At 45.1% G+C, this 23,373-nt stretch overlaps 1 protein-coding gene across 4 annotated transcripts in view; it reads right to left on the bottom strand.

The window, feature by feature from the left end:
• ELP2 (elongator acetyltransferase complex subunit 2) overlaps positions 1–23,373 on the bottom strand; it is a 940,461-nt gene that overhangs the window by 557,713 nt on the left and 359,375 nt on the right. For all 4 annotated transcript variants that reach the window (XM_085606785.1, XM_085606787.1, XM_085606786.1 and 1 more), the window contains one exon: positions 16,587–16,736. In XM_085606785.1, coding sequence (XP_085462911.1) covers positions 16,587–16,736 — 150 coding nt within the window. The remainder of the gene's footprint in view (positions 1–16,586; positions 16,737–23,373) is intronic.

Below are 23,373 nucleotides of genomic sequence, written 5' to 3'. Positions count from 1 at the left end.
ATGGTACTTCTTTGCATTTGAGCCTTCCAAAGACAGGCCAGTGTGTAAGAAAGAAGACATTTTGAACAATGCCCTCTGAATCACATGCTAGTATGGCTACCCACAAATTCAGAGATGCACATATAACCACTGCTTCTAAACTCCGTATCTGGTGTCTATTTCAGAAATGCATAGGTTTGCTTGATACCAATTTTTCACTCTTATTTTACCAGACGAATCGCTCTTATACTCTGTGCACAATGAAAAACCATTGACAGGTGCAGTTCATTTGTTGGTTCTGGGTACCTCGGGTTCTTTGAAAACCTACAAATCATATGAAAATTTATATATATAATAAGTTATATTTTGACTATTTTCTCAGCCCCCTCCAGGGGAACCCACAAACTCTGGGTAGCTTTAGAATCCCCAGCAAGCTGCAAAAAAAGGACACAAATTTGGCATGGATACCGTATGTGGGAAAAATGTTATGGAGGCCTATGCGCAAACTTCGTCAAATAGCCAGAAAGGGCTTGGCAATCTAGGGGCAAAAGGCTTAGCAGCCAAGGGGTTAACAGTCTAGTTGTGAATGAGAACTAATCAGGAGTAGTAGTGTTGAACATGTTACTTATCTTCGGTAACTCCTTATTTGGTAGGCCGTACCCCGTTGTTTGAATCTACATGGTGATTTTGGTGTCGTCCGCGGCGGAAGTGATGTTCGCAGTGCCTATATAGGCACCATCTAGGCGCACTAACACCAGTTACTTTTCGTTACTTTCCCAGCAGAAACACGGAGTCACAAAGTACATTGACCACTGATACGGAGAACTAGGGTCCTGAAAGGGAAAAAACCCTGTCTCTAGAAATTTGTTCACAAAGCGGCGGGGATGGGTGGGTGTAGCTCTTTAAAGGAGGACCAAAGAGAAATGTCTAGCCTCCAAACTTCAAACTTTAATGCCAAATTTGGTCTTACCGGACCAATCCGGTTTCATACCAGAAAGATCCACATCCCACAATCTACGGACTATTTTTGCGATGTTTTACGTGCTAGACCATACGCTCCCTGCTGCTGCTGTAATGTTGGATGCAGCGAAGGGATTCGACTCCATAGAATGGAGATATGTTTCAGATCCTAAAGCAAATGGGTTTCCCAGTGGTTTTTATTGAGTGGGTGCGGTTGTTATACAAAGACCCATCTGCAAGGGTTCGGGTGGGCGGACTAACATCTGACCCATTTCAGATTGGCAGATGGACCAGACAGGGATGCCCCCTATCACCACTGCTGTTCTCTATCATGCTGGAGCCACTGGCTTGCATAATTCGTCATCGGTATATAGAAACTGCTCTCAACTTTATGCACCTTCCAGTTGGCATATCTCTCTATGCAGATGACATGGTGCTTTTTATTAGGGCGCCACATCGGTATTTGGTATCCGTGCTGCGAGAATACATTAGGTTCGGCCTCTTCTCGGGTTTGGCCATTAACTGGGATAAGTATGTGATCATACCTTTGACTGAGATCACAAGTTCCCCTACGCTAGAGTACCCGCTGATATGGTACACTGACTCAGTTAAGTATCTGGGAATCTGGGTACATCGTGACCCCGGAATCGTGGTCAGAGAAAACTACGGGAGGGCATGTGAGGCTCTGGAGCAACAAGTGGACCGCTTTGCCGTTCTCATTAGCAGATCGCATCGCTCTGATAAAAATTATCGTATTGCCTCATTTTTTATATCTATTTAGCAGTAATCCAATAACATTATCCAAGCATCCTTGTTGGTCCGCTTAATCTGGGGAGGCAAACAAGCCACAGTGGGTTGGAACACACCTACTCTAGATTACGCCAAGGGAGGATTCTCTGTGCCAGATCTGTATATGTACTATTTATGTGCCCAGGCGCAATATGCGCATTACTGGTACAGCCTGCATGCCTTTACTCCACATGTGGCCGTAGAAGATGGGGATGCACACCCGATCCCATTAAATTTCATCCTTACACACTCGCAGAGAGGTACACCGAAGCAATAAATAAATGTGATAGATACCACCATAGCAGAGTGGCAACCCATTGACAGACTTACGGCAAAGCTCCCCATTTACGCTCCGGCGCTGCGACTAGTACACCATGCTGCGCAGTCGGTGACACAGAAGGAAGGCCCGCTGCGCTCCCTGAGTGAGGCCGGTATAGACAAAATGCAAGACATATACCTCAATGGGAGTTTTATCGTACCAGAGGACCTACAATACATTCTTAACTCAACGCTATTATTCCGGTTCACTCTGCACAGACTGAAGCTGGCAATAACACACATTATAAAACATTCCCAGCCAAACCACCCACCTTACATTCTAATCTCTGCAACTGCTGCTGGTTACACCCACACATAGTAAATTAGTCACTAAGTTGTACAGGGCAGTGAGGGATCAGAAGGTCAACGGTACTGATAAAAGCTTTGCACACTGGAATGATAAACTCACTCCCCCACTTACACAGGCGGATCAGGAGCATGTCTGCAAAATCACTAATACCCTTACGCCCAATGGTAATCTGCGCATTAGTCATTTTAAATATATTCACCAAGTGTACCACACACCACTTAAACTTCACAAGTTTGGGCTCTGGGACAACAGCAAATGTTTTTTTTTTTTTTTGCAAAAACAATTTTTATTGCATAATTCAAGTACAATAGCCATCTGCAATGACCAGCATATCATTGGTCTTCTCCTAGTAATATACTCCAGTACATAGTACAGTGCAGTCCAACTATCAACGCATTGCCCCCCAACACTCCCCAAACACAAATGTTCCCTCCCCCCACCCGCATGTCAGTGTGCCATAGTCGCGGGTACCGTGAGAAGTCCATCTCATGATTGGCCTTGGGAGCGGCCGCGAGCCACTCTCCACCCCCATGATCAGGCGTCAAGCAGCAAGGAGAAGAGGAGCCCTCCCGCCCCCACGTGTGACCCGTCAGTTGCCTTCCCACCGCTACTCTGCTGCATGCTGCTCCTGTGCGTCAATACCCTCCTCTGCTTCTGCGCCCCACCCCCGGAGGTCTACCACTAGCGCTTCCCATGCATGTGCCATGGCTAATGCCTTTTCATCATTTCCCCGCAGCGCTAGCTGCAGCCTGAGTGTACTCTCGCTACCCGCCCATTTTGTGAAGGTAGTTCTCCACCTCTCAAAGCTGGGGCCAGTTCTTGGGGACAACAGCAAATGTAAGCGGTGCGGACAGCTGGATGCAGACTTTCTGAACCTGGCCTGGGAATGCAGGCTAGTGTTTATGTTTTGGGAAGAAGTGGTGCGGCGAATACAGTCTATGTCAAAAGTCCCTGTGCATTGTACATCAAAGGTCTGCTTGCTATGTTGCATGCTGCAGCTGAAAGGGACTGTGGGCAGATTTGTGAGAATCGCATTACTGATGGCAAAGCGCCGGGTGGAACTGACGTGGGAGAGTACTCTTGACCCGCATCCGGATCACTGGGTTAAGGATCTAGTGTATTGTAAGGAAAACCTTGAACTCTATGCGGAAGAACTTCCATCGTCTTCCAAACCCAAGGACATTTGGTAAACTTTGCGTCAATATCTGAGCTCGCAGACCCAAGAAAGTTCACTAAATGATGAAGATTGATTTTAATGTACATGTATACTCCATGGAATAACACTGTCAATGTAAATCACTAGTAGCCTACTACAACATAAGTTGAGACGTCGATCAGTCACATGATTTTGATGTTTGGTTGGTATTTGTAATGTCTTGCAAAGCATTGATGTTGTTTTTGTTGTCATAAAAATCTAATAAAGAGAATAACATTTTAAAAAACACATTCTATGACTTTAGAAGCCAAATCGCAAGGATGAGTTCCTTTGGGTTTGGATGCCGTATTTCTCCATGGTTCAGAGTGAGAAGATATGGGTGGAGAGGAAGCTTTTAGTGGGGAATAGGATGAGGGTGAGAGACATCTGCTGGAGCTTCCGAACCCCAAATGGAAGAAGGAGGAGAGGTGGAAAAGCATAGGCAAATATCCCTGACCAGTTAATCAATAAAGCATTGCCCTTGGACTGAGGATGTGGTAACCAGGAGGTGAAGTCAGGGCACTTTAAGTTTTCTGATGTTGTAGAGAGGTCAATGTGTGGAAACCCCCACCTGTGAAAGTATGGGAAGAGGATTTGAGGGTGGAGTTCCTATTCATGGACTTGTTTCAGCATGCTGCTCAGAAGGTCAACAATCTGGTTGTCCTTTCCAGAAAGATGTTCCACAAAATCGTCTGAGACAGGTGTGACAACTGTAGAGTGTGACCCCCCCTTTGGTAAATAGAACATGGTTGTCATGTTGTCTGTGCGGACCATGGCAACCTTGCCTGTGAGTTGGAGTAGAAATACTTTCAATGCCAAGTGAACCGCTTGTAGCTCGAGGTAATTGATATGGAGACCCAAGTGTTTGGGTTCCCAAAGACCCTGGACTATTAGATGATGTAGGTGAGCACCCCATTCCATAAGGGCTGCATCTGTTATGAGAATAATCTGGGGAACAGGGTCGAGAAAAAGCTGCCCATTTGACAAATTTTGAGGGTTCCACCACTGCAAAGAGCACTCAGTGCATCTGTCTATCAACACTAAATCCTGTAAGTGATCCGGTGATTGCAACCACTGGCATGGTAGAGATTCTTGAAGAGGATGCATGTGCAGTCGAGCATGTAGAACTATCGCAATGCAGGATGCCATCATGCCCAGGAGTTGCATAACTGTTTTGACTGTTATGCTTTGATTGGGATGGAATTTGTGCAACACAGTTTGAATATTTTGGATTATGGTGAGATTTGGGTAGGTTAAACCAAACTGTGTGTTGAGTATGGTCCCTAAGTATGGTTGAACTTGTAATAGTTAAAGATGTGATTTTTATATGTTTATTGTGAATCACAGTTGATGCAGAAGATTGAGAGTGGTCTGAGTGTGTACACAAGAGAAGCATACTGGCTTTTATGAGCCAGTTGTCAAAATATGGGAAGACATGAATGTTTGTCTGCACAGATGTACTGCTACAACTGCTAGGCATTTGGTGAACACACAAGGCACAGTTGGGACTGTGAAGGGGAGGACTTAGAATTGGTAATATTTTCCTGCTATAACAAATCTGAGGTATTAGAGATGAACTAGGTGAATGGGAATATGAAAGTAGGCATCCTTTAAGTCTAGTGCTAACATAAAGTAGCCTTGATGAAGCAATGGAATCGCATCTCGAAGAGTCACCAGTTGTAGTGTTCTGATAGTATGTAATAATTTAATGGCCTGAGGTCTGATATGAACTGTAATGAACAGTCCTTTTTTGGAATTAAAAAGTAGTAGAAATATAATCCAGTGCCTAGATACTGAATAGGGACCGGTTTTACGACTCCTTTTAGCAAGAGATCTTCTACTTCCTGTTTTAGGAGATGTTGATGATCTACAGAAAGATTGTGTCTCGGAGATGGAATGTTTGGAGGTGTGGTGATAAACTCCAGACAATAACTATGTTGGATAATGTTCACCACCCACTGATCTGATGTTAGGATTTTCCAAGTATTGAGAAATTGTTGTAGTCTCCTCCGACAGGTGTTAAATGGTCGAAGGGAATGAAAAAGGAGTCATTGCTTTGAGGTGTAGGGTGCGGTGAGTGCTGAGTCACCTCTACCGGGTCCTTTAGAATTGTTCCCTCTGTATGTACCCCTATAGCATCCTCCAGAAGTGGAAATCTGATTTTGTTGTCTGTAGGAGGATGTAGAGGCATCAGATGATGAAGTTTATGGCACATTGATTATATGGGGGACACCATAAGGAGCCACAAGTAGTGGAGGTTTGTAAAGCCCCCATTCATTTGGCTGCCTAATTATCTTTTCTCATTTTTTCTAATGCTTGGTCCACCTGGGGACCAAAGAGATGTTCCTTGTCAAATGGTACATACAGTAAAGTCTGTTGTACCTCTGGTTTAAGCCCAGCCACACGAAGCCATATATTTATACGTAGTAATATGCTGGTGTGTATGCCTCCGACAGCTGTGTCCGCTGCATCTAGGGCACATCTGATGGAATCATTAGAAATTTGTTGCCCTCTTTAACAAGTTCTTATCCCCACTTTTTATATTGTTCAGGGTGATGTTAGAGGATATCTTCCATCTCATCCCAATGTGCTCTATTGTATCTCGCTAATAGGGCCTGGTTGTTAGTGATGCTCCTATGATTGGAAGCTTGTGCAGCCACTCTTTTGCCTGACGCACCAATACGTTTTGACTCTTTGTCCAGCGGAGGGGCACAAGCTGAGGTCTGTGAATTAGCTCTTTTGCGTGCATTGGAGACAACCAAAGAGTCTGGAGGAAGCTGACCTTTAATATATATATATATATATATATATATAGGGTCAGATGGTGCCGGTTTGTATTTTTTATCTATCCTGGGTGCATTGATGTGTGCTTTAACAGGGTCTTTAAACATATCTTCGGAGCATGCTATTTAGCATGGGAGGTATTGAGTCACCCTATTGAAGAGGGTTTCAAATTGGAAATAATCCTCAGTAGTGTCTTTACGTTATGGGACCAGAAGGTAAGCAGCAGCCCTAGCAATAAGGGCCTGGTAAGAAGAAGCATCATCAGAAGGTGATGGTCTGGGGAAGCAGGATGGCGGCCGTCTGACTCGACCGTAGGCGGCTTCCAATGCAGTGGCAGTAAATAAGAAATGTAAGAGCTCTTAAAACTAGACTATGACGAAGCCCTCACGGATTAGAAGCACAATGGAGCCCGGCCAGATCTTACCTTGGATACGACTGGTGGCTCGGCAGGCAGAGCTGCTGTTCACTCGCTGCAGGTGGTTGGAGAGGGAGCTTCTACCGACTGCGGGACTCCAGTTCGCAGGAGGAGCAGTGTCAGTAATGTGACCAAACGTGGCGGCAAGAGGGAGAGGAGCAGTTTAGCATCTTGTATCTGTGACATCCCACCAGTCAGTCCAGCAGACACCGGCAGCTGCTGCTGCCTCAGTTGTACCCGCGACAGGACGTCGACAGAAAATCTGGACGGAATCCAGCCAAGAGGGGAAGGGGAAGGGCACGCTGCTCCAGCTGCAGCGGACCGGTCCTTCTGTGATTGAGCTGCTCCAGAGTGCCGGGAATGGAGCCATGTCAGCGGGTGGTACAGGACAGGACTCTGCCCCTGTTCAGGTAGGCGGCCAGAGTGTCTCGCAGGCACTGGTCACAATAGGAGTTGGAGACAATGAGACCACTAGGGGGGCCGAGGCACTGGAGGAGCAGAAAGTAGGGTCTGGGGAGAGTGCACCGAGCACTGGAGAACTTTTGGGGGAAGCTGAAGCTGTTCGGAACCCGGAGAGAGGAATCGAGGGTAATCCAGTAGTAAACCTCAAGGTAATGGGTGGAAGTGGAAGGGGCAGCAGAGGATCCTCAGGTATAACGGCTCAGCTCACCGCCCAACCACAGCTGCCAGCACAGGGGGAACCACAAACCGCTCCAGGGAAAAGCGATCCAACTCCACATGGGATCCCCGAGGTCGGGCACAAGGGCTCCATTAAAGTACACGCCGGACGGGCAATCGGGCACACGTTAGCCCCTTTCGAGGCGGATGTACATGCAAGCCTAAAGCAACATAGGGTATTAAGGCCCAAAAAAGCAGGGGCTTGCAGTGAACGAGAGATGGACTCAGAGGCCAATGATCTGTTCTTCTCTCTATCAGATGCCACTTAGTCAGACATGGGTTCAGCTTCAGGGAACCAACTCACATTCAAGCGAGTCGGAGAGTCTTTCCGGTACCAGCGGTATGGATTCTACAGCCACTACTCAGAAGGGAAATAAAGTGAGCAGAATGGACAACCAGAGCCACAAGGATTTGAAGTGGGACTATTCACCTGGCGACCGACTGGTGGGGGATAATAACAAGGCCCCCTGTTACAGTCAACCTGCACCCCCTCCTACATTGGACACTATTTTGCAATGTGTGATTGCACACCGTGAGGAGACGCGCCAGGTGAGCAGGCGCTCACAAACTGCAGCTTGCAAACTACAGGGGGCAGTAAGGAAAGTTGCCATAACTTGTAATGCCATTAGTGATTGGCTGACGAACCTTGAGACCAGAACAGTTGCCCTCGAGTTCAATATCGCCAGGACAAAGGGTCAAGCAGAAGCCCATGACTCGCAACTCATCGACATTCAGTGGAAGCTCGAGGATAATGAAAACCGGTAAAGGTGGAACAATTTGCGGTTTTTAGGAATTCCCAAAGCGATCGAGGGGTCAGACGCCCGGATGTATATGGTTCAGTTATTGCGGAAATAATTTCCAGAACTAGAAGGCTGGAACTGGCTACATGCAGTACAAAGAGCGCATTGGGTCCCATTCACTCTTCGGCAGCCTGCTAACCCTGATGCCAAACCATGCGCACTCTTAGTGCACTTTGGTAACTTCCTGCTGTGCCAAAATATTTTTGAAAAGGCCAGACCAGAGGCTCAGCGGGCCGGTGATGGATTCTTATTTTTCACAAGACCTGATTTTTATCCACGTCACTGTGGAATGCTGGTGGCGCTTGCACCAAATGATTAGACCTTTCCAGGAGAAAGGGGCACAGATCTTTTTATTAAACCTGGCCCAGCTGAAAGTAGTTTGGGGAAACAGTACCAGATTCTGTACTTCTGAAATTAAGGCTAAAGAGTTCGTGTCTTCAGGCGGAAAATAATTGTCCCTTTTTTCCCCCGCACAATCATCAAGGGGAAACATAGTAAAATAAGGGGGAATGACACATAAGTATTGAGGGAGGCCATGTGGCTAAATCACACAAATTGTTTTTTTTGTCTCTTTATTGTCTTTTATTGTCTCTAAGCTCGTTGATGGGGTATAGAATCACTAGATATGCTCTTTTATCTATGTATGCACAATAGGCCACTAGTTGGAAGAGGGACTGCCTTTCATCACTTTCAGACCAGCTTAGGTCTGTTTTTCCCCTGTTTGGGGGAGGGCGGGAATGGGGGAGGTGGTGGGGTGGGATGGGTGGGGGAGGTGGTGGGGTGGGATGGGTGGGGGAGGGGGTGACTGGGGGGAGGAGGAGGTTCAGGGTGGAGGTGAGCGGGGGAGAAAAAAAACAGGAAAGCAGAAGGATATTAACTATCGCAGGAATGAAATGTATTTCACTATTTCGTTAGAAATGTAAAGTAATCCAATTAGGTGTACAGTCTGCCTCAGTAATGGGTAAGCTAACTATTTGCTCAATTAATGTCGGTGGATTAAACAATAGGGGGAAGAGGGTTAGAGTAAATGAGGTACTTATGTCGTTAGGGGCAGATGTAATCTGCCAACAAGTAACCCACATCGCCTGGCAGGGAAGAGGGCTTAATTTATTCCCAGGTTATACTCAGGTATTCTGCTCCACCCGGACTACCACTACTAGAGGGGTCGCGATCCATATTTCCAATCGATTACCACCTGCAAAACGCATGCTATCAGATAAATGGGGGCGATGGGCCATAGCCTCGTTATCAGATGGGCCTACGGTATGCAGGGTCTATGGGCCAAATCTAGATGACCCAGGGACGCTTGAGGAACTGGAGTTAGAATTAGCTTCTTGGCCTTCCGCCCTTATGTGTGGGGATTTTAACATTCATTTGGATGCAAGTGGTCCCTTTACCAAGGATTACCACGAGAGAAAGCCCCAGGTGTATAAAGCTTTAGTGGCTCTGACCACCAGCCATGGGCTGGTCTATATCTGGGCCTCTAGGAAGTCAAGGGATCTAGGTTATACCTATTTTTCGTGCCCCCATAGGAAACATGTTATGCTTGAATATTTTTCTGCCTCCTCTGCCCTTATGAATGGTGCGAATATGAGGAAGATGCCAAAGGTACTGTTGGATCATAACCCTTTGATTTTAGATATTATGGTGCAGGGGCATCAACAGAGCATAACAAAGTGGACCTTTGACAGGAAACTATTGGTTACAGAGGGGTTTGTGGAACATATTAGGGGTGCACACAACAGTATTTTGACATCAATAGGTTTAGCGCCTCAAGGGAAATAGTATGGGATGCGTTCAAGGCCGGCTTAAGGGGGGAGATTGTCAGCTTCGTAGGGCAGCGTAGGAAAAGTCAACGGGAGGAGTTATGTCGTTTAACTGATCAGCTGACGAAATGTGAGGAGGAGCAAAGGGCCGCCATCGACCAAAAACAAGTGGACTTACAAGGTCAACTACAATTAGAGGTCATAAAGGTAAAGGCTGAGATAAATGGCTTCTACAATAAATCATTGGCAGAAGCCTTCCAAATTTATACTAGGGACAACTATGAGTATGGGTAAAATACAGGCAAGCACTTCGCCTTAGACAAAAGGCAGCTACAAATAACATTACAAGGGTAAAAAGGAAGGACGGGACTTTGGCAACAGATACGCAAGGAGTTCTAAGCGTATTTGAGGATTTCTATAGGGACCTCTATCAGTCTGAGGATAAATCAATAGAGACTACTGCGTTTGTAGGTGGTAGCAACCCCCCTATTCTGGCTGAATTGGAGGCAGATATTACGATTAGTGAGGTTATCGATGCCCTACAAGCGATGGCAGCAGGTAAAGCAGCAGGTCCCAACAGATTTCCAATGGAATTGTATAAAGTACTACAATCAGAGTTATCCCCCCTTGTTCCTAGCTGTACAGCAGAAGGGGCTCCCACCGCAATCTTGGCAAGGCACAGACATAGTCATTTTTTTGAAGAAAGGTAAACCTGCTGAGGATCTGGCCTCGTACCGCCCCATCTCCCTGATCAATGCTGACAAGAGGCTATACTCGAAGATTCTTGCACTCCGATTAGGCAAAGTCATCACCTCATTGGTGACTCCATGGCAACATGGTTTTATTCCAGGGAGAGATACCACGGATCACGTGCGCTGGGTAATCTCCCTGTTTGACTTAGTGGATCCTTCAGAAGAACAGATAGCTTTGATTCTTTTAGATGCCCAAAAAGCCTTCAACAGGGTTGAGTGGGCATATCTTTGGGACAACTTAAGATCAAATGGGTTTGGCCCCGTATTTAATTGGCTATAGGAGCTATGTATGTACAGCCATACACAAGAATACAATTGAGAATACAATTGATGAGCAGGGAGTCCGAAAAGATTGTGGTGCCCCTGTTCACCAATTCTCTTTGCTTTGTACATTGACCCGTTAATTAGGTCAATCATGCAAGATCAGCGGATTAAACCAATAGTGGTCAGGGGGTATAACACAAAGGTTTTAGCTTATGCTGATGACATAGCTGTCTTTACCCCTGACCCAATGGGAGCAATGGCGAGGATTGAGGTTTTGGCTAAAGAGTTCGGTAGGAAGTTGGGATATCGCTTGGATGCCGATAAAACTAGGATTGTCTGCACAAACAATATTACTTGGCAGGATCGCCTTAGGACCGAGATAGCCACCTATCTCGGGATTGCCATCTCTGCGGATGTGGGCTCTATTTGGACAACAAATCTAGTTCCCCTTATTGATAGCATTAGTCAATATCTATACAGAATTGACAAACTGTATATTTCTATAATAGGTAGGTGTAATGTACTTAAAATCACCATGGTTCCAAAAATATTATATCTATTTCGCTGTATCCCGCTGGAACAAGAACCGGTGTTCTTTAAAAAACTGGACGGAATTTTTTCTCAATTCATCTGGCAATATCAGAAGTTCAGACGATCATTAAAACTCTTGACTCTGCCCCAAGAACGCGGGGGCTGGGCGGTCCTCAATGTATTATTTTAGTATGGGCCATCAAATTACAATAAATGGTTATCTTGTTCAAATCTAATATGGGTCTAGTTAACAGTTTTGGTATACAGGAATATGAGACCCCCCCCTCAATCTTTGAGTTGGCTATAGGTGGAGCTGCATCAGGGGTTCTACTCAGACAGCTGGAGATTAGCTATTATAAAAAAAACACGGTCCAGACCTCTTATAGCAGCTTGGGGGGTCTGGCACAAAGCTTCAAAGCTCCTAAATATTCCCAGGCTCCAGAAATATCTATTTCTGTGGCGTTCTCCAGTCTTTTCGGCCCTGCTATTTGATGGGATGGGTAAACATTGGGAGCAGGCAGGGGTCAGTAGAATAGGGGATGTCATGAATGGGATGATCCCTTTTTGCAGAGTTACAGCGGCAGCATAAAATTGACCCAAGATCATATTTTAAGTACGTTCAAATCAGGGAAACCATTTGACCCTTTCTGTTTAATATCATCTCCATAGGCAGGATCCAGTTGCTAGAAACTATCTTATACAAAAGCCCCTAAATTAAAGTATATATTTCATTTTTATAGAAGCTGCCCAGGATGACCTAATTTAAACGGAATCAGCTTGGGCAGGCAAGGTAGGGAATCAGGATGTGGATATAAGTAGGTCTCTGGCTCTCTCTAAGAAGGTCTTCCTCTCTGCCAACCTGAAGGCCCAACACTTCAAAACAGTTTACAACTTATATTTCACCCTGGTAAAATTCTTCACCTGGGGAAAAAGATCATTGCCCGAGATGCGGGCTGGGCCCAGCAGATTTAGTTCATATGTTCTATGAATGTATTATATTAGATACAATGAAAAAGGGTATTGAAACTTTTCTGTATAAGGTATTAGGACAGGAAGTGTCTATTTCTGCAACCTTGATGCTATTGGGGTTCGATGAAAGAGCCCAACTAGGCTATGTTTTGCTGATGGTGCCTTTTTCATTTGCTCATATTGCCAATGTCCGGATAAGTGTGTAATGCTGATGCACTGTATGACAAGAAAAGTTAAATAAAGAATTATAAAAAAAAAAAAAAAAAAAAAAAAGAGCCCAACTAGGATCGACACAGGTATATTTTTGTTTTATGACAATGGCAGTAGTACGGCTGCTGATTGCTTTAAAGTGAAAGGACGCTGACCCTCCGACATATCAAGCTTGGCACGCCAGATTGCTTCATATATACAGATTTGAAACTGCATTGTATAACTGTAAAGGATGGAGGGCGAGGAAACGGGGTAGGAAAACATGGGGCCCAGTGATGGATCTGGCTGGACAAAGCTCAGGATCTATATACCCTGGAGGATCAACATCATAGTTGTCCCACGGATACGTAGGTTGAGGATGTGAATTATCTCCATCACATTCTCCAAGAGGAGATTGTGGAGACTTCTGTGGTGTAATGTCCCCTGTACCAATGTATGACTGAGGTGGTGAAGGTGGTGGTGGAGAAAGAGTTGCTTATGGTGGTGGTGAAGCAGTTAAAGGATGAGGCATGGGACTGGTGGCTATGTCCTTTTTCTTCTTTTTAGGAGGCGGTGGAATATCAATGGCCTATTCAAAAGAAAGCTGGTGCCAAGATGTTTGAGGCGGAGGCTGTACAACTTTTGCTCGACCAGTCTGAGGCTGGATATGTATTGTCTTTTGCCTCGGATCGAGCCGCTCCTGCATAATCTAGAGGATTGGTTCTGTAGGCAAGTCTGTTGTGGAGATTACAGGTTTTAGAACCGAAAAAGGTTTTCCCTTTGGTGCGGAAGTAGTGCTTTCTTTCGGGGCGGAAGTGGATTGCAGAAAGAGTCTGGTCTTTTGGTGCTGAAAAGCCCATCCCTTTATACACGAAACTGGTTGGAACCGGTTTGTGAGGCTATGGGGTGCTGGGAGCCAAGGAATGAGTGGAATGGCTTGCAACCGAAGCTGGTCAGATCAAAGCAGAGTGTGGCAATTTGGGCTTAATTTTTGGTGCAGAGCCCAAAGGCGGGGGGATCCGCATCAGATGTATGGTGCCTTCCATAGCCTTTTGGCAGTGGAGGCCCAGAAGCTGTATATTCACTCTGTCCCAAGTGTCTCTCACTAAATTTTACAGGGGCATGTGTACTCACAGTACATTGACCCAGAGAAATGTCTTCGATTTGGAGACTTCTTTCCGTCTCTTATTCGGATGAAGATTCTTGACTGGAGAAGGCCTCTTTCTGAGACGCAGAGGCTTCCATGATTTCTTCCTCGTGTTCTTCGACATCTCTTTGCCTGAGGATGTCGGGTGTATCCTCGATCTCTCTGCGCAGCATTTCTCTGCGACACGCCCAATGGTCCCTCAATGTCTTTTTCGATCGTAAAGATCGACAAGCTTCACCGTTTTCTTCTCTGTAATCTGGGGACAGACATGGGTTGCAAACCTGATGGTGGTCTGTCCTCAGATATTTTGCGTAGCACGAGGGGTAAAAACAAAAGTGAGTACGTTCCATTAGCAACGCATTGTGGATGGAAGCCGATGGAAGAAAGAATAGGCCCGAACGGGCAAGGCCCGAAGGACGCAATTGAAGCGCACTGAACCAACAGTGAGATTTTCAGTATTTATTACGATACATGAAGGGAGACTAGATCGCCAACAATACGGACGAATGGAGAAAGAAGGGAGTCCGAAGCGGTCTCAAACGATACGCCAGCAAACATGCGAACCAGACGGCAGAAAGAAAACAATCTAACAATGGAATCGATGCCCATGAACATTAATACTGAGAGGAGGAGTCACTTTACCTTGTAACTTGTAGCACTTTTTCAAAGAAAAAACAACTTGCACACATCCGAAACCAACATTAGATGGCAGAAGTGGGCTAAGCACCGAGCCTGGACTGGCCGTAGCGGGCAATCCCCCGGTGTGCCGCACGGGTGGGGGCCGGTTTTTGGCCCCTGGGGGCCGTTTTTGTTACAGGGCCGTTTTTGCAGCATAGCTGCAGAATCGGCCCTGTAACAAAATCGGCCGAAAACCAGCCCTGGCAAAGAGCTCGGGGGCCGGCCGCGCACTGTGTCAAGCATTTGTATCTATAGCCACACATGCCTCGAACATAATGTTTTTAAAAAGTCCCGTAAATTACAGCTGCTACTATTCCAAAACGTATTGATTTTATTTTTATTGACCCTAGAAGAATGAAAATCGGAGTACACTGTGTCAGGAATCATATTGGAGTGCAGAAAGTACTTAACTCACTTGACCTTCTAACCAAAAGTACTTTCCATGCAGAATTTGGCAATGAACTAGTAGTTAGTTGCATTGGCTAGTAGTTCAAGCGTAATAAACCTTCTCCCTATAAATAGGGGTATGCCAGCCATCCTCTTGTATTCACCCTCAACTTGTATCCTGGCAATCAGACAAAATCTAAACTCCGTACATAGAGCCGAAATGCTGATCATTTAGTACAACCATTGACAATTAAATAAATATTTTGGAACTCACTTTGCAAAGCTCAAATATTTCACTCACATCACATATCTAAAAACATTAGCAGTACATCCAAGAAGGTGTTATTTTAGGCGCTGCATTTCTGGTCTGAAGTACAATAAAGCCTGTTGCAACATAGGAAAATTCAACCACAAAGTCAGTGAAAAACCCAGTGCTCTCCTTGCACCATCTGCTGTCTCATCTGCTGTTTAGTGATTCCAGCAGCAGTACGGTACGAATCAGAAATCGATCATATAGAGGGAGAGGCGGCTCTGATCCCAGTAACCCTGACATTTTGGCCTTGATTACAAGTTGCGTATAGTGAAATTCCTATGTGGAATTTTGCTCCGCACAATTAGAAGTAGGCTGGGTTACTACATCTCCACTGTTGGAACACCGGATTACATTTTACCAGCCAGAAAACCCAGCAGGTAAAATCACTTTGGGAAAGGGCTGCAGTGGGACTCAGGTCCGACTCATGGCTCTTGTCTGAATATTTGCCAAGGCCAGGGAGGAGCATTTAATGATCTACTCGACCAGGCAACATCTTCGGCTTCCTTCTTCAACCCTCCCCCCACTGACTTCAGCACACACATGTATCACCTGCTCAGAGGACAGCTATTCCCCCTTCTGTGTTGCTTAAATCTTACTTGAAGTAAATATGTCAGGAATTACAGCATGGTAACCGAAGTTCTAACCACTCAGAACTTCCACATCTTGGAGGTCAATCTGTGTGAGAAGAATGCATGAGGGATGCGTGCAGAGAACTCCACTCATCATTCTAAAGAGATGGCCGACAGAATGTAGTTTCCTCAATGCTAACAAAGGAACTGATAATAAAAGACTGGAGACTACTATTTTCTGTCCATTGCTATGAATCAGTTGTTGAAGATTTGAAATCGAAGAGATCTCTGGTGGCGCTGAAAGTGCAATTATTTGCTTGGTGCCAGACTGTATGTGAAGGGAAATGTACATGATTACACAGAAGGATACTATCAAGAAGTTTGAAGACCCAAGTTGATTTGATGCATAGGTGGATGGGAAAGTGGGATGATATTATATTCTACCCTTCAAAAAGCTCCTGCCATTTGAGGTCATTCTCAAGTAACATCTTAATGAGCCTATACTTACTCATGCTACTAATTCACTTGGATTACATGGGGTCATTTGAGGAAAATTTTGAACTGAACCTGATCACTTTGTATCTTCTGATGACCACTCCTTTCCCTCTCCTATGAAGTGCAGTTTCAATGTAAGTTTCATATTATAAATCTTTTTTATTTTTATTTTGAGACTGTCAACTGGCTTTGGCCCTAATGCTCACATATAACAAAAGGCAAAACGTGTCTGGAGTGCTTAGGAAAATCAATACAATTGTTCAAATAATACTTCTGGATTTTTTCAGTCATAACCTACTTTTAAGAAACAGAATCTTTTCTTTCAGCTTGATACTACCAACACTTTCACTGTAATTCAGGTCTTCAGGATTTCTTTCTGCCTTCAAGTAGATCTTCCAGATTCTTATGACGCAATCTTGTGCACAGCTTGCCAAAAAAAGATTTCCATCTGGGTGTAGAGATAAAGAGATTTTGAGGTATGGTTGCAAATCAAAAGGACTATTAATCCGATTTCAAATAAACGGACCAGAAATTACCAGTTTACATGTTTCCTGCAACATTCTCAAAACATTGAAACACAAAAAGGTATAAACATAGACATACAATATAGACATTACAATGAGGGGAAGACAAATAAGTTATTTTCCTTTGGTAACAATATTTCAGGTAGATAAGTATTCTTCATGCAGATTCCTCACCATACAAATAATCCTTCCAGACTTCAGATTGGTCCGGAAAATATTTACCCAGCAACATCTCTCGAGCGACACCAGAGGCATTTGGCTTAAGCTGCAAGTACGTCTCCACACACGTGGACAAAGTATATTAGACACCAACTGACATGCTAACGTCAATTCCTGAATACTTTTCATGCCCATAGAGGCACGAGGAGAGGAATCAAGAAGGATTCAATGACAGTGACCAATACAGCATTCAATATGTTTGTATACCTTGGTATCCTTTCAATCGCCGCACTAACTCCCAGTGGTGGGGAGCGATAAGAATTCAACAGGAAGATTAAGTATTCACCAGAAATATCGTTACCAGAGGTGTGGGACTTTTCTTCTGATGGAAACATCTTTCTGAAGATTCTTCATCTTACGAATGAACCCCAAAGAAATACTTTGCAGAAGCAGGAATGAGAAGAACTGATTATCCAACAAAGTCGTGCAGCACAGCATGAACAGAGTACATGTCACTGCGGGCCTCAGCTGTGAGCAAGCAGTGCTTGATGTGCACACGACAGATGTCTTTTCTGTCTTTCATTTACCCCACCTGTGGCCCCATTTACAGGGTTACGAGGGCCAGTGGTAAAAGCAGAAAAGGGGAAATAGAAATAGGGTAAGAGAATAGAGACCCAGGACACCACCATTTAGCCTCACCACTTCTGCTAGTCAATGAGGTCTGCTGAATGTAGTGTGTCTTTACAGAACAATTAAATATCTTATGTCATTGAGAGTGCTCAGCATAACTGATTGTGACTGGATATACTCTCTCAGTGTAACCAGCACTTTGTACTTCGATATGAAACTGGTAATTCCTGAAAACGAAACCTAAGACAAATAAGGATATCAAACATATATGTGCATTTCTACCCTTACCTCAAGCTCTGAGATGACACTCTTTCTTTATATTCATAGTTTCTACTTCACTTCTGTACAACTACAAAATAACCAATACTGTTAACATCCTGTTTATCCCTACCGTTAGCAAATACATGTTTAAACCTTGTTTTGTGCTTTCGCCACTGTGAGTACTGACCAGCAAGTCATTCTCGCTGTGCCCACATTCTATAAAATGCTGTACTAATGGAGCTCCTAGCGTTCTGCATCTTATGCAGGATTTATGACAAAGCATTTTGACTGCCTGAGTTGTTTGTCCGATGTATGCCTTCCTACATGGACAAATCACTACATACACCACATTTTTGGTGTTACAATTTGACAGTGTCTGTAGTATGTGTTTCTTGTTATTAATCATCACAAACTTAGAGTCATTTGTATGTTGACAAGCGGTACAGTTGTTACAACGATAATGTCCTACAAGTACAGGCAAACCTAATAGACCCCTTACATCCTTTTTAACCAGTGGTTCATGGGCTGCTCTCATTAGATATTGTCTAAGGTTTTTTCCTTTTCTGAACGAAAAAAGTGGTTTGGGTATATTCAGATGTTCAACTAACATCCAATTTCGGGAGATGATTTGTTTCACTTTGTTAGCTTTAGGGTTAAAAGAGAGAACACATGTCGATTGTTCCATTTCTTGTTTCGTCTTAGGTGTTAAAAGACTTTCCCTTGATGTATACCATGCCCGTTTGAGGGCCGCCCTAACCAATTTCTTTGGATACCCCCTATCACACAGTTTGTGTTGTAAGGATTCTACATTTTTTAAGTAATCAGCTTTATTGGAGCAATTACGACGTATTCTTAAAAATTGCCCAAAGGGCAAATTTTCTTTAAGACGTCTTGGATGTCCTGAGGTATACTCTAACAGCGTGTTTCTATCATTGGGTTTAGTATATAAATTCACTTCTAGCTTACCCTCATTGTCAAAAATCCACACATCCAGAAAATTAATTTGGACGTTACTTGAGGACTTTGTGAATCTCAGATCAGGGGTACGTGCATTTAGCCATATGTGGAACCGTTCCAAATCTTCTTGGTTCCCATTCCACAGAAAAAAAATCGTCAATAAACCGAACCCATTTGGTGATGTTTGATTTAAAAGGTGACATGTCGTGAAAAATGTATTGTCTTTCAAAGTAATCCATGACAAGGTTGGCTATTTCTGGGGCGAAACAACACCCCATAGCCACACCCTTCACTTGTAAGAATAAATCATTTTTGAAAGAAAAGAAGCTATTCTTTAAACAAATCTTTGCTAGGTCTAGTAAAAATTCAGTAGGTACCTGATGTGGTCTAACTCTCTGGTCCAACACCATGGCCATAACCATCAATGCCTCATGTTGAGGGATATTAGTGAATAAACTTTCGATGTCGAAGGAGACCAACAATTGTTGGTTCCCATCGAACACCGAATGTTCAATTTTTGAGATCAAATCCATAGTATCTCTTACGTACGCCTTAGTCTCACTAACGAATGGTTTTAAAAAAGTATCAATGTACTTTGCCAAGGGTTCAAGAATGGACCCACAGGCAGAAATAATCGGTCTGCCCGGTGGTTTCTGGGCATTTTTGTGTACCTTGGGCAGTACGTATATGGTGGGCACTTTTTGTGTAGTGAAGTTTAAATAGTCGTATTCCTTCTTACACAGGTAGCCGGACTCCAGGGCTTCTGTTGTCAAATGTAAAATCTTTGCCTTCAGTTGTGGTGTGGGATTATCAGTGATAGCGCGATAATGTTCGGGATTGCTTAGCTGTTTCACGATCTCTTTGTCGTACTCTTCGCTATCCCACAACACAATTCCCTCTCCCTTATCGGCAGGTTTAATTATCGTCAGGGGATTATTCGCTAAGTTTTTTAATGCTGTAAGTTAATTTTTTGCAAAATTCGACTTGCAGGAAATATGTTTCGCATTAAGTTTATCTATTTCCCTCAGTATCTGGTTTTCAAACAATAGGATCTCATTAGGCATAGTGGCACTTTCTGGACAGAAAGAAGATTTTTTCTTGAGACCACTAATGTTCCTTTCTTGAGTCACACTCTGGTTTGCAAAAAATGTTTTGAGCCTGATCTTACGTAAAAATTGGAGAACTTCAGTTTTGGTGTCTACCGGGTCCTGCACAACCAATGGAACAAATGACGAGCCTTTTTGTCAAATCTTTGTTTCCAATATTGTTAATGAATGTTTGGATTAATTATAAATTGGCATTAGTTCATTGTTTGGCCATTCAATTCTGAGTTGTAATCTACCGTTTGTGTTCTCTCTGTCGTGTTCGGAAGAAGTTCTGTTCCTGAGGTGGTTGGTGTATTGGGGCCCTTCATCCCCCTCTGTACCCCCTGCCCCTGTGTCCGCCTCCGTCTAAAAAAGGAGGAGGGGCAATCGGATACTGATAATAGGGTTGGTATGGTTGATAATATGCTCCGGACCCCTGATCTGAATCCGAAGAGGAGTCTGAAAACGTCAAAAACTTAGTCCGAGACCTCCCTCTGTACTGCAGATTCATGGAGCTCGGGTTATTATTCTTAAGAAAGCCCTCTTTTAAATATGGATACACCAAGTCAGATTTAAAACTTTTTATATCCCTAGTTACTTTAGAGGTCTTTAAATTGACAGTATGAGTTTTGTAATCTGTCAATGTTTTCTCAATAGTCTCCAACAATGCTTTAGCATCAACAATAGCAGTATTCTTTTAATTCTTCTTCACTGATTCGCAATGCAGTATTAATAGAAAGGACAATCCAGTCGAGTGGATGGCAGGGGGCGGAGCTAGCCACGGAGAGAGATGGCCGCGTTCTGAGCGAGCTCCTCTCGGACGCCGGAAAACTCCTTCAATAATCCTGCATATACTGAAACTCGACGACGAAATATGGTGAGAGGAGGCTGAGGCGTGCATCGGGCACCTTCGGGAACAAAGAACATTGCCATCGTGGAAGTTAGTTTCTGGTGGAGAGACTCTCGGCGAACAGAGGCCCTGCCGGGAGAAAAACAAAGTAAAGCCGCGGACTGCAGTGACAAGCAGTCCGTGACGCACAGCACGCAACAGGGCACGGCGGCAAAGGCCGGACCGCTGTGATCGGTACATGGACCCAAGTGAGACCAAGCGGTGAGTGACCGGCATTGAAATCTAATCTGGAGGGAACTGCTGAGAACTGTGAGACGGGAGAGGAGTGCACATCTGTGGGGAACAGCTGGAGCATGCACAGATGACAGCGGCGGAAAATCACGCTGCGCAGATACATAGGCCGCATATACATTTGAAGAGGCACGCATCTGCGGACTTGGCTGTTGCGGGCATTTCCCTTGTTTTTACACACCGCACGGCTGGGAATCCTATAAGGCAGGAGGTGAAGCAGCAGTGCTGGTGTGGGGCAGGCGGGCGGTGCGAAGACAGTCTTCAACGCCTCACTACAGCACCATAGACTCCGCGCCCCCCCCCCCACACGCACGGAACGGACCCTGGAGGGGGTGCGCGGGTGCGTGTCCGGTCTTGCTCCTGTGCGGGAGCCAGATTCATATGGAGTCTGCGACTGCCTGATGGGACCAGGGGAGACAAGCTGACACCTACCTCTGACTCTCTGGAGGCCGTGCTTCGCCTCTACACTGCCCCCCTTCTGTGCGGATTGTGACGGAGCCAGGGTGGAAACTACTGGGGCTCTCTTTGGGATACAAGACACGTGAAAAATAGCGGCACCACCAATTGAAGGCGGGCTGAGTGAGACTGGACAAGCGAGAGGGGTGGCGTGGAGGGTCCGAATTGGTGCACTGACTGGTTCTTGCATATGGCAGTGCGCAGATATATGGTACAAAGAGCCATTGTGACCGGGTGACCCCCCTGGGTGGTCCTCTTTTAGATGCCCGTTGAGAGCTGCATCAAGGGTCTGTACCAGGACAAGGACAATGAGAATATAAAAAAGTTAGGGAGGAAAAAAAAAACAGAAATCTGCACGGAAGATCTGCCAACTGGATACATGGCACCTTGAACTAAGGTGAAATCACGTTGAACTCTGTGTTGTAACAATCTCTGTGTAAAAACCACCCCGGTCTGCTCTCAGCTATATGCCACTATTCATTATAGAGCCGCAGCGGCAGACCAGAGGCACCTGCACCATGGGCAAGACGGACCGCACCCAGCCCAAATTAACTTTTGAGCAAACGAAGAAGCAGCCTGACCAAGGAACAGAAGGCCAACAGTCAACACAATCGATGACGGGGGGGGGGGTCGAGGGGGGGGGGGGTAACGAACGATGACGTACAAGCCATGTTTGCCACGATCCAAACTGCACTGTCAAATTTTGACGGAAAGATAGACTCACTGACGTATAGAGTCGACAGGATGTCTGAGCGCATAGACAAACACACGGAAAGAATAGATATGGCAGAGCGCAGAATATCCGAAGCTGAAGAGAATCAGGTACAGATGGACACAAAACAGGCTAAGATGGACAAGCAGCTAGCGGCCATAACTGTGAAGGCGGAAGATTTAGAGGCAAGGTCTCGAAGAAACAACATCCGCTTAACGGGTGTGTCGGAGACAACGAACACAGGTCCCATGGAAAGATTCGTTGAACAGCTACTCATATCTCTGCTAGGCCGAGAAACATTCTCTGAGATATTCATAGTGGAGAGAGCACACAGATCATTAGCACCGAAACCGCCGACTGGCTTGAGACCAAAACCTATTATAGCATGAACTTTGAATTACAGAGACAGGGATGCGGCGCTCAGGAAGGCAAGAGAACTTGGCAAACTGAACCACGAAGGTATGGATATATCCCTCTACCCAGACTTTACAGCCTCGGTACAAGAGCGAGTAAAAAGTTCAGCACAGCGAAACAGCAACTAAGAGACTTAAACATACAATATGCTATGCTGTACCCTGCCAGACTTAGAGTCACGGATGAGGGGAAGTCTAGGATCTACAATGACCCTCAGGAAGTGTTAAAAGTTTCTCCAACAGAAAGGTCAGCGGGCTACGAGGAGGAGATCGCCACGGGGAGACCCGGAGGACCAGTCTACCACATTGGACGTTGAATGAGAGGCTCAGGGTGTCTTTATCAGTGATGGCCTACAAGTTTGGACGTTGAGAGGCGAAGTAATCAAGAACTGTCCAGGAAGTAACGGACATTGCGCAATTCTGGATCGTCAGGCCCACCGGCTGTTCGGCGTCCGTTCTAGAGACTATCCTACGGGCTACTGCGCATGACCTACTCATCGCCGTTGAGGACTATCCTGTTGATGAGGCTCGATGGCAGTGTCCAGGAGACATGCACGGCCAGATAAGTGGAACGATTTGACTTGCTTGTACTTGGCTCACTATCTTATGTACACCTTGATGCTCTCACGGGGGCTCCTGATTGAGGGGTCGATGTTTGTTCTTGCTCTCTATCTCACTGCTCATTAGTTGAGGAAGTATTACACATGTCGAGTTTCCAGTATTCTAGCTGACGGGGCGTTTACCCAT

This window comes from Triturus cristatus, chromosome 5_2 (genome assembly GCF_964204655.1).
Source record: "Triturus cristatus chromosome 5_2, aTriCri1.1, whole genome shotgun sequence".
Classification (NCBI taxonomy): domain Eukaryota; kingdom Metazoa; phylum Chordata; class Amphibia; order Caudata; family Salamandridae; genus Triturus; species Triturus cristatus.
The sequence above is the reverse complement of the archived record's forward strand: the minus strand, read 5'-3'. Positions and strand labels throughout refer to the sequence as shown.